The sequence below is a fragment of the Aquila chrysaetos genome, chromosome 6 (genome assembly GCF_900496995.4).
Source record: "Aquila chrysaetos chrysaetos chromosome 6, bAquChr1.4, whole genome shotgun sequence".
Lineage (NCBI taxonomy): Eukaryota > Metazoa > Chordata > Aves > Accipitriformes > Accipitridae > Aquila > Aquila chrysaetos.
In genome coordinates this window covers 34,585,440-34,601,644 of record NC_044009.1, presented here as the reverse complement: position 1 = coordinate 34,601,644, position 16,205 = coordinate 34,585,440, and the positions used below count along the sequence as shown (strand labels likewise).

Genomic DNA, 16,205 nt, shown 5'->3' with positions numbered 1-16,205 from the left:
CAGCACTTAGCCCTTGAAAATTTCTGTTATTAAAGTCTACGTTTTAGACCTGAATGGGCTTGTGGTAAAATCTACAGATGAAAACCATCTTTTATACTGCTTGCATGGCTTTCAGAACATTTTATATTCCATCCCTGGAAACTCTGATGGTTCTGTGTAAAAATATTTTGGCACCAGTGATGGGGTGAGAATTTTTAAATCATCCTGTCTTCCAGCATGTCCATTCTTTATTAGATTCTTTTTCATTCCAACTGTCTTATTAAAAAATGACTTGATCTAAAAGACTGTAAATTTCTTTGGACAGCCACCCAGTTTTCTTTGTTGATAAAAAGCTTATTGGTACCTGTGATGCTGGATTCACAGACAATATCTTATCATAATAGAGACTTCTGAAATTAATTTCCAACGTTGTCATCATGCAGCAAAACAGCATGTTTATTCCTGAAGTTTCTCAAGTTGTTCTTAAATTTTTGTAAGATGGATTTTACTTTTCTCTTGAAAAGAGCTCAATTCCTCTGCTGTACTTTATCCTGCTTAAAAATGTATTTTTTTTTTATTAAACATATTTTAGGGTTTTTTAATTGCTATTTATAGTATGTGACATTCTTTTTTCATATGTCTTTGCAGAGGCTCCTATATCGGTAAGCTAGCACTCCATGCACAAGGAATTCCTTTGAACATTTGATGTAGTAATATTTTTATCGATCACTTCTGTATAGAACATATGCTAAAAGGAAGTCTGAAAAATCTATGTAATCAAAACAATTTATTTTGGAACTTGTCTCTTGAGGAGGTATTTGCCAGAATCTGGCTGCACCATTAGAGAGCAGCTTCACTGTGTTGTTCAAGTTGGCAGATGAAAATGTTCTCTTTTGATATTTTCATTTAGTTCCTTTGAAGCCATGTAGTTTCTCAGATTACCATCTGTTTTTTTGATTGTAACCACTGAATGAACCCAAAAGGTTCTTCTACTTAACATATGATGCCATTTTCTGTTGTTTGGTTCAAAAACTGTTCGGTCCAGCCTTTAATGGCAATACTTTCTTTACAACATGAATCACAGATCTTGCATTTTCTTGTAGTTGTGCAGAGTGTACTGTGAACAAATGTCAAACCTTGTCAGATACAAACTGTGGCCTCAGTGTTGCACAGTGGTGCTTTGGCAACTTGCACATTTGAAATATTAGATAGTCCCATTTATTTTAAATAGCTTAAATGTAGTAAAAGTTTATTTTTTAAATTAAATTTTAAATATTCCCATGCTTTCCAATCCAGAGAGCTGACTGTTTTTTCCCAAGCAGTCAGTTTTTCATATGTTCCTCACGATTGAATTTTCAATCTGTGTAACAGCTTAATCTTGTGATTGAGGTCACTGGAGTCTGTGCTCAACAACTCAGGGCATTACATCCCAAGTGTGCAATTTTATTGATTTCGGTAATATCATGTTAAGCTTTCAATCTGAACAAGCCTTTGTTTGCTTTAAGCTATATTACTCCATAATAATGATATATTTAAACTGGCTCCAGTTTAGATTTTATTTCACTGGAGCCTTTTGTTTCAGCTGCAACACCCATGTTGTGTTATGTTTATGACAGTGCTTTTATGGTAAATTTAACTTTTATTACAAACACTGTAACAAAGCGTGGGATTGCCTGTGAGCAGTCTGTTTCTCTGTTTGACCCAACACCTGTCTTTTGTTCAGCTTTCACCTTCTTACTTACCCAGGTTTTTGCATTTGTTTTCTTTATTTACAGCTTACCATGCGGTGATTACCTCTACAGAGAAATCTCTATGAGGTTTTGTTCCTTTGTCTGTGGGTAAATTGTAAATCTCATACCAACTTCTAAGTAGCATGGTGGGGTTTTTTTGTATTTTCCCGTGTTAACCACAAATCTGGGAATTTTTTAGATTGCACAAGTCAACCTCAGCTTTCATTTTGTGTCTAGAGACAGAACCAATGTCACTCATGGCTCTTGTTCTGTTTAGAGGTGCAAAATATATTGTTTTATGAGGTCTCTGTTCTTCTTTTGGTAGCATTCACTTTGGCAACTGTAGTTGCTCTCTGAGCTGCAAGTTGGGAATTTTAGCCTCGTCTCTAGTATTTACAGTTTTGTGAAATACTTGCTCTTTAAAAAGCAGACCTTTTCCACTCTCTGTCTTTCCTTTTCAAGTCATTCAGCTGAGGAGTTGAACAAAGTAATTTCAGGTGGAGCTGGAAATAGAATCTGTCTCTCAGTGCACTGGAACGCTCTGCCTCCTTGGATGAGCGGGCTAAATCTGCTGGCTTAGATAGCTTGTTTATAATCACCCTTGTAAACACTGTAAATGGGTCTTGGTTCACAAACGCAGCCCAAGAATCCTAATTGTTAGTTTTCTATTGCTTCTAGTGCCTAACTCACTAGGGAAGTGTATATTCAGGTTCCTATTAGAGACAGGTTAAGATGAAGGACAGCATTTCAACTGAATGTTTTCCGTAAAGCACTGCTTTAGGGTTGCTTGTGTTTTCTTCTTGTGTGTATTTAAGGGAAAGAAAACAACCACAAAGCAAACAAACCTTGGCTTTTAAATTAGGTTTTGTAGTCAGCTGTCACTGCAATCATGACGCACACAAAAGCCTGTGTGTTATATTTTTTGTCATTAATCTCTCATTTTGTCTTGCAATTGCACAGTTACAAAATTTGGAAGATTGAGAGGTGTAAATACTGGCAACTTTGCTGGTATATACTGAGCTCAGTTTCTTCTGCTGTAAACTGTCAATGTCAGCCTATATCAGGAGAATATAAGCCCAGCAATTCAAAGCTTATATTTCATCTGGTACACAGCTTAAAAAAAAAAAAAAGGCACTCTGGATCTTGTTTCTTTACTCGCCACTGCAAAAGTCAGGCCCGGTTTGGCCTGTTTACCTGTTAAAAATATATTTTTGGACTTCGCAGGTATTTTGATGCAAATGCAGTGTACCTTCTGTAAATTTATTCAGTGTTTCACCTGGGAGTTTCATGTAGTATTGCATGTGAGGTGATGGGCACACTGTGAACCTGGAGCAATGGGGAATGAGCTGTGGCCACACTTGAGTGTCTCCTTATTGCTCATTTGCTTGGACCTGGTATGGCTCCATGTGGATCTGGCTGCATGTCCCTGTACAAAGCTGCAGTGTGTAATAGATGTCTCCAGAGTGAGTGGAAGCAGCCAACCTGCTTTTGCATCCTTGCTGATCCTAGAGGTGGGACAGATGCAGTTTGCTGTGTTGGGCAACGCATGAGCCACACTGCATTTGAACTGATTTGAAGTGTCTGCACCCCTGATGTTCTAATTCACAGCCTGGGTAAATTGTTCACAGGTGATCAGGAGTTACATGTGAGTTACTACAATAGCTTGTTTAAGTACTTGCATTGCTCACATTTACTCACATAATCAATTTTATGTAAATGATGTGTTGTAACTTGAGTCTGAATGGAGAAAACATTCTTGAAATTATATGAAACCCCAAGTTTCTTTGAATCTTTTAAAATAACCAGGGCAGGAAGAATGTCTGTCTTGAAAAAATGATTTCATGGTTCCAGTATGACTCAAGATTCCTTACAGAAGAAACATCCTACTTCAGTGTTCCTGATGTCAGCAGAAGTGGTATGGTATGAGCAGTTAATGGAATGAGTAACACTATGCTGGTGGGTATTCCACACATTGCATCTTGCTGAAAGCTCCATATGGTTGTGAAGCATCCTTGTAAAAATCTAATGGTAAGCTGTGTCTGGCTAGAAGGGGGCTCTGCAGAATTTAAAAGGTCATTCAAGAGGAAAATTCTTTAAAACAAACAAACAAAACTATCCCCCAACCTTTGCTGCTGAGCATAGAAACCCTGGAGAGTCTCTGTTGTTACACAGGATTGTAGCTGAGGTACAGTGCTGTGAAGTTTCAGGTCTGTATTCTTTACTCTGTTTTGTCATATGGAGTTTGGAGAAATGGCCATACGCTGTAGATACAAGAGTGAAAAACAGGGCTTTGAAAATGTTGCGGTTTAACCCCAGCTGGCAGCCAAGCACCATGCAGCTGCTCACTCGCCTCCATCACAGTGGGATGAGGGAGAGAATCAGAAGGGTAAAAGTGAGAAAACTCATGGTTTGAGATAAAGACAGTTTAATAGGTAAAGCAAAAGCCACGCACACAAGCAAAGCAAAACAAGGAATTCATTCACTACTTCCCATTGGCAGGCCATCTCCAGGAAATCAGGGCTCCATCACACATAATGGTTACTTGGGAAGACAAATGCCATCAGTCCCAATGCCCCCCTATCCTCCTTCTTCCCCCAGCTTTACATGCTGAGCATGACATCAGACGGTCTGGAATATCCCTTTGGTCAGTTGGGGTCAGCTGTCCCAGCTGGGTCCCCTCCTAACTTCTTGTGCACCCCCAGCCTGCTCGCTGGTGGGGTGGGGTGAGAAGCAGAAAGGGCTTTGACTCTGTGTAAGCACTGCTTAGCAGTAACTAAAGCATCTTGGCATTATCAACACTGTTTCCAGCACAAATCCAAAACATAGCCTCATACTAGCTACTATGAAGAAAATTAACTCTATCCCAGCCAAAACCAGCAGAGAAAAGTAGGTGCAGCTTCAACTGGTGGGAACATGTAGGATCATCTTCTCACAGAATTAAGGAAATAGAGTCTTTTGAAAATGAGATGTTTAAAATGCTCCTGTTTGCTACTTACTTTTGGAATTTAACCATGTTGCTCTTGTTTTCAAGCTTATCTTTGCAATCAAGAGTGTTATCACTGACATTGCAGAGGCTTAGGCTTTTAAAAGATAGTTGAAAAACTTGGGAAGAAACTGAAGTGGGATCCCATAATGATAGGTGCTGATGGAGGCAGTCTTTCTTACTACTGTTCAAATCTGTTCAGGTCTTGGAAAAAAAGGTCAAAATACAGCAATATGGCAGTAATTTGACTGCATTTAAACTCCTGCAGCTGCTACTGCAAGTGGGTCTGTATTAAAGGAATGACAACTGGGGGGGGGAGTATCAAGGCAAGAAAACACATCTTCACTCTTCCCAAATCTGAATGCATCTTCCCTTTTTACATGTGGCAGAGGTGCTACAGTAAAGGGGAAGTTGTTGTAAAAAAAAAGAAAAGTCAAGGTAAGCCACTTTCTTCTCAGTTTGGCAGGAAATAAAAATCATTAGTCACCACGCTGGTGCTAACTCCATGGCTTGTGTGACTGTTAACTAGTCTAGTGGAGCATTTAGGCAAGGAAGAGGATAGGTTTATGATTTTCTTTTTCCTGGCATTTTGTCTCATCATGTGGATCATCTTAAATATTGATATCCTCAGCAGTTAATATATTTTAATATTAAATATGAAAAATACTGTAATTCCAGGAATGACACCATACAAGTGGAGTTCCACTGATCTGTAAGCAAGGTGATGACAACAACCCTAGATTTGCCTGTTCTAGAGGAGTACTTTTTTTCAGCTCTTCCTTTTGATTTCTGTCTTAGAGCAACTCAAAGAAGGTAATCTTTGTTTTTGCATCTTCTACAATTTGTCTTTTGGTTGGCAGTTATATTATAAAGGAGTGAGGAGAGGATAATTTCAATTCTGCTTTAGCACAGATGCCCTAAGTTACATATTTATTATTTATTTTTTTCCTCTAAAGAACCCTGTCACATTACAGAAAGTACTGGCCTGTTTTGGGAACTGTGACATGTGAATTCATGTACTAAGGCTATCTAAAGAGAAGATAGTCTTATCCTCAGGGCAGAGGCAGTTCCTCAAAAGGAAGTAGAGTTCAGTAGGAAAATGACTATTTTTTTTTTGAGCTGGAGCTTTCTTTTCTTTTTGTCATGTGTTACAAATTTTTGGCTCCTTCTGAAAAAATTCTACTGAAGACTTTCTCTTGAACTTGTGTTACCTTCTCTTTTGCCTTTTTGTCACTCACCCTGCTGCTATGCCTCTCTCTCTCTTCCATTAGAGTCGAAAATAATAGAAAAACTGTGTTTGTCTAGACTGGGAGTGCAGAGATAACTGACCTGGTGGTGTTTGAGTTAACCCTGGAGATAAAAGTTCCCTTCAGAGTCAGGCGAAGCATCCCAAAGACAGGTTTTATTAGATTAGGCACACCACCAGGCAGTATTACTCTTTGGTATGAGCCGTTCGGTCAACACTGTTGTTAATACTGTGCAGAATGTAATTGCTGGAGAGGGTCAAAGGCAACGTTGAAAACCTGTGCATCACTCAGTTGCGAGATGTGGATACACTGCTCATGTTTGCATCTGTTGGCAGCTGCATTTATATGTGGACTGAGCCTTGTCTTTTTGTGTGTGTGCTGTCATAGAGATGTAGATTTGTTGGTAGCCTCTTCATAGTAAGTGAAACATGCAGGTAATTTGTTGTTCAGCTCTTAAAGCTGTTATGTATATGATACATTGGCTTGTTATGAGGATATTGGGAACTTCAGAAAAACTGTTGTGTTTTTTAAATGTATATACAGTGCATAGTTGACTGTTAGCAATTAAACTCTGCTTTTAACCAGCATAACTATTTAATGCCTTTTATTATCTCTCTTCTTTTCTCTTGCTCTTGGCAATAATCAAAGACCTGACAAATTATGTCTCTACTGATGATGCATCTGCTTTTTATTTTTTCTCATCTGTTTGCTTTGCCACTGAGTTTACTGGTAGATATGAATCTGACTGCAGCACAGAATCATGAGCTGTCTGAATTTTCAGTACAAGGAGTTTTTGACTCAGCTTATTATATCACTATTTTTGTGCAGTACAGTTTCTTCCAATGGCTATATAAGGACAATGTGTACTTAAATGCTGTTTTACTTGCTTTGATACAGAATTTCTTTTTTTCCTTTCTTTCTCTGTAAAGCGTTATTAGCAGGATTTCCAAAAATAATAATTTAAAAAATCCCACAAAATTCTCAACAATTCTTTCCCATTTGAAATATATAATGCACGTATTTACAAATAGTTTTGAATATGAATATGTAAGAATATTTTCTGCCAGTGGACTGCAAAAATTGTTGTAATTTCTTAGCAGGGGGATCAGTTTCACTGACACCTCCATGTAATGATTCTCTTGCAGGAACATGTACATCTGGCAGTAGAATGAGATCCTATTAATTATTTGCAAATGATGCAGCAAATTTTCCTGTATTGTCTTAACTGCAATTTCTTTATATTGTACTGGAAGTATTGTAATTATAGTTATAAGAAATAAAGAGCTAGGCTGTGATCTCCTGTGGTAAGTATAAAGGGAATAAAAAAGTTGTTCCCTCACAGCATGCCAGTCCTTTGTAGCAAATGGGGTAGGGGTTATTTGGAAAGAAAAAGACACCTTATACACATCATAATACTGGGTTTAAATACATTATGTATGGGAGTGCTTAGGGACTGACTGCAAAGTTACATAGGTGACCTTAATTTGGGAACTGCCTATCTTTTGAGGGATTGACTTTTTTGCATTAATAGCATCCTTTTTGATTTTTTTTTTTCCCAAGTGTGAAACACGTCTAGATAAAACTCACCATTTAATTCTGTTGTGTTAAAGGAACTGATACCTTTCATTTGTAATCCTGTAGGGTACTAATTCTTATTATTGCAATTTAAAAAAATAAAGTATTTCCTCTTTCCCCTCTTTTATTATTTTTATGTATATATTTTCAGATATGATTCTGGACCAGCAGGTGGGTTCTGGGCAGCTCAGTGAGGATGTTCGTCACAGAGTGCATGAGGCATTACTGAAACAGCATCACCATCAGAACCAGAAGAAGCTGAGCAACAGGATCCCAATTGTGAGATCCTTTGCTGATATTGGAAAGAAGCAGTCTGAGCCCCATTCCATGGATAAAAATGGTAATGCGTTGCTTTATTTTGCATTTTGAGTTTTCAATAACATCTGCCTGTTCAGTACTGCATGTGCTTTGTACCCCACAGCTTGAACTCAGTGTGATTCTGCTCTGAAAAGCTACTGTGTAAAAGTGGTACCTTTTACATGAGAGTGGTTCCTCTTATGCATTCAGTAACACACCTGTTTGAATTTGAAATTCAGGTATCCTGCACAATTCAGGGCTGTGCAGAGCTATTCAAGGGAACTAGCTCAGGTGTTGGAAGCAGGCTAGCTGTGTTAGCGTGCCATTCTGTCCTGGGTAATTGGCATGGCACATTATCCCTGGTGCAGCACAGCTCGAGTACACTTCTGGTCCTTTAGGCACTCTGTGCGATCCTTTGGATGGAGCTTGAGCGTCTTTGCACAGTGTTGCTCTGAACTGCAGACATGGTCCATTAGTGCCAGAAATGTGATACGTCTATTTTTGACTTCTGTTGACTACCCAGGGCCTATTTAGTTAAAATGTCATGGATTGTTGGAATAGTTTCTAGGTCTATGACAGTGTGTGCATTAGCTATTGTTCAGCTGGTGCTTCAGATTTCATAGTTGAGTTTGAGGGGTTGGAAAATGAGAAAAACTTTTTCAAGATGACACTGTTGGAGAGATGCCGCAAGAACTGTACCTTGTTTTTTCAGAAAATCACTTTTTGGAAAATCATGTTCATGAAAATGAGAGAGCATGTTTGCAGAGTGGTTCTACAGTAAAATATTGGCTTAACTTTTTTCTTTTTTGCTTTTACAGAAGCCTTTATAAGTTGTGCTGTTGTTATAGGTTAATCATAATGAAAGATATTTCTTGTTGCCCCTTCGTTATTTACATAAACACAGGCCTGTGTTATGAAACTTGCAGCCAAATTTTGCAAATATTTACAGTTAATTCACTAGAATTATACATTGCAGAATTACTGAGCCTCTGTATCCCATATCATCACGATACCCACAACGTTTTTGTCTGAACACCATTGGACTATAGTGGCTCTTATTCCAGAAATCACCTTAGTTTTAGTGAAATCTTAGTCCCTTCTGCTGTCTCTCTGGTTCAGGGCCCTGCTGAGCTCCCCTGGGAAGCTCCCTGAGAGGTGAGGAGTGAAGAAACAGCCGTAGCACAGGGAAGGTGCAGGGTGCAAGAGGCAGCTGCATGCTGTGAGGCATAGAGCAGAGGGGGAAAGAGTAGTAGTGCAGCTGATCTGGAAAGATGGGGCTGTTGGTATAAAGATTAACTTTGGTTTCAAAGAAGGACCTTTTGTTTCACTGTTTGCTGTATAGTTTTAATAGGTAGCTCTAAATCTAGCCTCTTCCCTGGGGAAGGCTCTCAGACCTACAAGGCAACATATGATTTCATCTGAAAAGGATATTAAATAGAAACATATTAATTATGCCAAAATATCATTTTAAGAGTAAGGAAAAAATAATATTTATTAAGATGTGTGTGATTATGCATATGGATGCACAAGAGTAAAAGTAAGTAGGATGATTGTCCATCCTTTTTAAGGCAACTTTCCTGTTGATTTGTGCAACTCTTGCTGATGACTTTAAACAAATATTAAGGAGACACTTAAGAAAGTTAATGCTATAATGTTTCTGTTCCTCAGTTTCCACAGGACACAAGATGGCAGCTTGCATTCTGTAAGCTTTTTGCTCTAGATCTTACGTAACAAATAGGCAGTAGGTCTCCTTAAAAAGACCCCTCAGGGCAAGCTGTAAAAGTATCATAAGCTCAATTTCAGTAACTTTCTGTGTCTGTTAGTAGAACTGATGCAGTAATTCACTCCAGAAACATCTCACTTTTGCCTAAGTTTCTCTATCTAATTCCCCCCCAAATAGATTCTCATCAGCACAGCATCTAAGTCCATATTAAACACACTAATTTTATATACTCAGTGGTTAAGTGATTCTGTAAGTAGGGAGACACATTCTTAGAGGTTTTCATTTGTCCGTGCAAGATGAAAAACTACTGAATTCCAGTTCACATGCGTATGTAGAGATGCCTCAGAGCACTCTAAGCCCTGGTTAAAAAAAACACTTAGTCACTTTCACTATGTTAATTTAAATTAAGTTAAATGCACCATAAACAATACAAATCTAAATAATTTTAGGACCATTTATACAAAAGTAAATCAGCTTTTTATCTAAATTACAGTGAAGAGTTCCAAACTCAATCTTTTTGGACACAGATGTCTTTTAATCAGTTTGAAGCATTGCTCTTCTACTTGCATCCTTTAAGTGCTAATGCACATTTGGCAGTCTCCTGCATTGACCTTTTCAAATAGATGATGGCCCTCTGATAAAGCAAAGAGGCGTTTGTTTATTCTAAGTTTCTGTCTTACCATCCATTACCCTGTTACATTAAAAAGTCCGAATCTTATTTTATTGCCTGAACTGTACTAAAATTAGTATTAGCTTTAGAAGAGGAAAAAATAGTCTGAAGTTTTTGGTTTTAAAAGGAATCACAATTTTTTTCCCTTTTCAAGACAACAGCAAATAAGCAGCTCATGGGCTTGAGTGGCAACTATTGCCCCAATACTCCAGGATTAAAGGAGTGGGGAAAGAGGTGATTCTGGAGAGCTGCCTAATTTCAGGCACACTGACTGCTACCTCTTCTGGCATACTCTTAGTTATTTCTTTACCCTGGGTAACTTGGCATAGTACATGGTGTGTAAATTATGCAGGAATCTACACTGAAATGCTCAGCTTTCAGGAACTCTGCTGTCCTTAGAAGCTTGACCAGGTGCAGCAGTGAGGTTTCTGATCATTTTCTTCTGCCGTTGCCTCATGACCCAAATGCTAGAGTTCAGCTACAGTGTTATGCTCAGTGCAACTATATATTTCTTTTTCGATTGCCATGGAGTGTCTGTACAAGCTTCTCATAACAATACAAAAACGAGTTGTTAAAATATAACTGGATCAGGTTAGAAAGAAAAATCAGCTGAATATTTATAAAAGAAAGTAAAATTAAGGGATGTAAATACTTTATATTATTGTCAAGAATGTGCTGTGAGACACATCTTTGTTTACCGAGGACAAACTAGTAAAATGCAATCAAGACATCATTTTAGTCCGTTTATTCTCATTTGTGCACAAACAGTGTGTAGAAGGTATAAACACAAAATGTTCCGTATATTGCCAAGAGTAGCAGTATTGTTCTCTCTTTTTAATACAAAAAATGCATTAAAATAGTAAAATATTTTGTTATCGCTTTTACTTTCTGGATGAGAAGCTTAATTCCTAGAAAACTGCAGGGAGAAAACCAGATCATGTCAGGTACTACTGATGAGCTTACAGCTCAGTTCACCCCTATCAGAGATCAGTTTTCAGAAACTGCAAGTGCCAGAGCTTTAGAAGGGCCACTTATTTGCCCCTGTTGAAATGAAGCAGGGGAACTTGGACACTTTTTCTACACAAAAGGAAATTCTTAGTTTGGTTAAATATGGTTTTAGTGTAGATAGTTTAACTGATAACAATCCTCAGCAGTCTAGTTTAAAGTAAAATAGGTGGTTCAGACCTGTAAGTCCTTGCCATCTGGGTTGTGTGGTACAGCTGAGGCTGCAAACCCCCTTCTTTGTCCAAGTTCTTGACTATGCTAGCTTATTAATGTATCAATTTCCAGATATTCAGGAGCAAAGTCTGAAAATGAAGACAAAAACTTAAATTCAATATATGGCTGTGCTGCTGAGAGACCAATGTGATATCTTTGCTGGAAGATAGTTGTACATATGTTCTCCCTCCATTTTTTCTTTGTTTAAGAGTCTGTCAGACCATCTAATTAATTTGCTTTGTATTTAGTAGTATTATCTTTTGTTTACAATGGCTTTTCTTCACATCCTCTGCAGGGCTAAGATGTCAGGGTGCTATGGATTTACCATGCATTTTTTATGCTGCCATGCTGTGTTTAACTTTCACTTTTCATTAAGCATCAAAACTGTGAGAATTAAAAGCCTGCTTTTGATGTTCCAATAAAAACCGACAGTCAAATTTGGCATAAGAGCAGGAAAAATGATTTTTTTTTTTTTTTTTTTTTTTAAATCTAATTTGACACCAAATACCCAAAGTAGAGGGTGGCAAGTAATTATAGTATAAATACTGTAAAAGGCAGGTAAAAATATGAATCTTTGTCATTAGTAAATCATCTTTAGAAAGTTTGGTTTGTAAAGCAATTTAACTTATTTTTATTGAGATCAATAGGTTTTTCACTCTGACACCCGAGAGCTGTGCCTGTAAATTCCTATGACATGGTCTAAAAAGCTAAAGACAGTTGCATATACCTTTCTATTGTTAGAGGAATGCTGAAATAATTACATAAGCCTCTCCCCTTTTATAAAGGGTTCTGCAATTCAGAATTTAAGCATGTGTGGCATGGAAAAGTAGCTGATCTGTTGAAAATGTAGTTCAGAAAGGAAGTTTTCATCATGTAAACATTTTAAGTTTTTTGACTGGCTGTTTCACTTTTAATCTAAGCTTCAGAATATAAGCACGCGCATGTGTGTGTGTATATATATATAGGTAATGAGATCTAATAGACCTTTTACTGATAAAAGTTGAAGAGGAAGGAAGTAGGGGAGCATGGCCGGTTGAATGACTTGTAAATTGTATTTCCGTGCACCTTCCTGAAGTGTTCTTTATCCATAATAACATGATCTTGTGCCTGTTTTCTGTGCCATACGTATGCCATTTATAACCGCTTCTTCTCCCTTGATGTCAGAGCAGACATGTTTTTAGTGTAAAAATTGCATTATGCTATACATCATGTCTGATTTTGAGAAATTCTGAAATTCCAAGGAGAAGTTTATCAATATGCCAAAGAGCTTGAAGAAAAGCAATGGCATATTAAATTGGGGATCTTCAGAGTTAACAACATGAGCTGCTGGAGCAGTTCATTTTGACATGTTCTTTTTCAAGCCTTTTTCCAGTTATTTCAGTTAGTATGATGGGCTGGTTTGGACTTCTTCATTGTTTTATGCTAGTATGAGCACACACAGAGGGGTTTAAGACTATGCTTGGGTGTCTAATTTAGGACAGTATGCTTTAGTATTCCAGTAAGTCTAAATTACCAGTTATGTAATGGTGTTCGTTACTTTCCTCATTTTCCTAATCTCTCCTAAACATCAGTTCAAGCATTTATGCCGTAAGTCACAGCTAGCTTACAGCATGTGAAACTCTGACATCAATGCTACGACGTGGAGAGAGACAGACATTACTTGGAGCCATATGAAAAGGGTAGGGAGGCATTCCTAGGTACATGACCGTGTTCCTTCGTTTTGGGAATAAGTCACAGTGAATGCCATATAGATACCCAAGTTTTCTGGCAGTATTGGATCTGGATCAGGTGGATTGCTCCAGCTTTCCTTGAAGAGAAGGCAAACTCAAAGATAGTTAATTCTAGCTTAGATTAGCTAATGCTGTATTTCTTGTTTTATGTTCTTCTCAAATGTATATATTTTAATCAACTTGTATTATCCCTGGGTTTTTATATTACTGAAATATAACTTGTATTTATGAACATTTTCATCTGATATTTATTCTTTCTTTCTCCACACTTCCTTGTACCCATGATAAAATGTGTAATCTATATGTATAAAACTGTATCATTCATCTTTGTATTTCTTTATTTTGCTCTGTCTTTGTTGTGTCTGTCTCTAACAGGCTCATCTCATCTCTGTAACTTCCTCATCTCCTATCCTTTGGGTTCTGTAAACTCCCTGAAGGTTCAGAGGTAGTATAAATACCTATTCTTGCTTGGGCTTCAGATCATTTCAAATATACACCCATGTCTTCATCTCAGTTTCTTGACAGCATGCAAGTTCTTGCTATAGTGATTAAAAAATACCTCAGGCCTTTGTCAGCAGCTGTGGCACACTTAAGAGAAGCTTGTGTGGAATTATATTGTTTTTGGGGAAAAAAAAGTGCTATTTCTTTATAAGTTCATTTTCTTACATCAATTTATAAAACTGCATATCATAGCATTTTAGTTAAAACTGCATGACTTCATGTGAATTATGCTTGAGATTCAGGCCTAGCATTAGAAAAACAGGTAAAGTGACTTCTTCCTGATCCTCTTAAATTATGTATCATTAGTGAGCACCAAATCTGCTTGCAGTTACACAGGTACAATGGGAGTGACATGGTTCTCCACCGATTTAAAATGTTATGCACCAAGAGGTGCATATACAATTCAGCCTGCAAAGATGGTATCACTGCTCTGTTATATTAGAATTTTACCATATACTTAGGAAAACTTACTGTTTTTCAGTCCTTGATTTTTGATCTGGACAGTGTGTCCATTTAGATTTGGAAAATTGGTGATTAGTTGCAGTGAAAAGTCTGAAGATTGTTATAGCTGGCTTGCAAATCAGATTTTTTTTTTTTCTGAATGAGAAGAAATCTATATGGTCTAGAAATATAAGCAAATTCTTTTCTGATTCAATTTCCTTTGATGTGTCAGTTGCATCCATTTGTTTCCATTAACTGTGATTTGTACCTGAATACATTGTTCTTGGTTTTTGTCATTGGCATTCTGGAGACCTCTTGGATTTTTGATTAATAACTACAATACACATAGTTAAATGTCTTGAGCTTTAAATTTTACAGAGTAAGAGTATGTTGCATGTGACATTAATTTACTGGGATTAATTTTTTTTTTTAATTTGGCAGGACTAATAGTCTCAAAATGCTGAGCTCTATCTTCAAAAGCAAACCTCTATTAGTGTAACAAATACGGACCTTATTTTGATGGATTTTGATTTTTGAGTGGCTTGGCTTTGCATGACATAATATTTTTTGTGTGAATTCTTGCTCTATTCAAAGCTCTGGCAATTTCACATTATCTGAAAAAACCCACTCATTTTTTATGTACAACAATTTTAAATAAGATTTTAAAAAGTGTGCTGATACTGGCGTTTTAATACATAGATAGATAAGCCTTAACACCCATTTTAGTGTGGTTTTATCTCTTAGGTATAAGTTCCTTTGTATGTAGGCTGGATATTTCAATGACACCACATTGTGCATTTGTTTGACTGATACTTTAAAAAATCTGAATGGCTCTGTGATGAATTCTCCAAGAATGTAGCTCTTCAGATGCTTTATGTAGATGGACTGCAGGATAAATCAAGGCTTTTAAACTTTAGATTTATAAGGACTCAAAGTAATACATTGCACTCTTAAAAAATAAAATACTGTATTTACCCCATACAATGTGTAAATAAACTTTTTGCTTGAGAGCGCTGAAATGGAACTGTCAAGGACAGGGCATGGAAAGAGCTGGATAAATGGCAAGGCTGTTGCTGCTCTTATTCCCTCTTATAGGGAGTTGATGGTTTATGCCTTCACCATTCCTACCAGCCTAAACCCCATATTGCCAACTCAAAGAAGTAATAAACCATCGCAAGTGTTTTTCTCAGAGCAGATGTTTAAAGCCTGGCTAGGGTTTGGTGTTAGTTTTTGTTTGTTTGGTTTTGTTTGTTTGGTGGTTGTTGTGGGTTTTTTTTGTTGTTTTTTTTTTTTTTCTTTTGCACGTAACGCTGTGAAGGCTCCCATATCATAAAGGTAAAATTTGGAGAAAACTTGGATTTAATGTACCTGTATCCCAGAGGCAGTTTGATGCAGTGGTGACTGTTGACGTTTTGGTGGAAATCAGAAAGGAAATGCTTTTTTTTGTTTGGTTTTGGGGTTTTTTGTTTTGGTTTGGTTTTGTTTGTTTGTTTTAGTTTAGGTGTGATGTGACAGCTCCCCTCTTCATTCACATAGCTCTTTAATTGATTATTGCTTCATGGGACCATCATGGTGCCAATAACTGCATCCTTCACTCAGAGGAAACAATCAGTTGCTGAAATCAAAAGTGGCTTGAGGATAAAGCATGTGTATAGTTGCCAACAAGCTTTAGCAAACTGAGTATTTTTAATGATGTTGGAAAACCAGCGTAGCATGGTGATGCCAGTGTTCGCTAGGTGTTGCCATCAGTATGCTTTTGGTCCTACCCCATTGGGAATTACTTATGTACTTAACAGTATTCACCCCAAAGACATCTCCTTTAAGTCAACATGAAATTATACACAAAATTAAATTAATTTATGAATTTTTAGGGCTTCATAGCTCAGAAGTAGAGGAAGCTACCAAATATAAAAATAACCGTGTAGCATTGCAGTCCTGCTCCTACGGAGAGGGCCACCATAGCACTGCATCTGCCTACTATCTAGTGCAAAATATACAGGCATTTAACAAACTAAATGTATATAGGAGCAAAAATCTCTCCAAAAACCAGTACTCCTTGTCTTATGTTTCTGCTGAAGGGCCACACAGAGACCAAGTTCCAGATTTCCATT

The 16,205-nt window shown here is 37.3% G+C and overlaps 1 protein-coding gene across 7 annotated transcripts in view; it reads left to right on the top strand.

The window, feature by feature from the left end:
* Positions 1–16,205, top strand: part of SLC4A10 (solute carrier family 4 member 10) — a 165,323-nt gene that overhangs the window by 99,322 nt on the left and 49,796 nt on the right. For all 7 annotated transcript variants that reach the window (XM_030017004.2, XM_030017002.2, XM_030017005.2 and 4 more), the window contains one exon: positions 7,666–7,854. In XM_030017004.2, the coding sequence (XP_029872864.1) occupies positions 7,666–7,854 (189 nt within the window). The remainder of the gene's footprint in view (positions 1–7,665; positions 7,855–16,205) is intronic.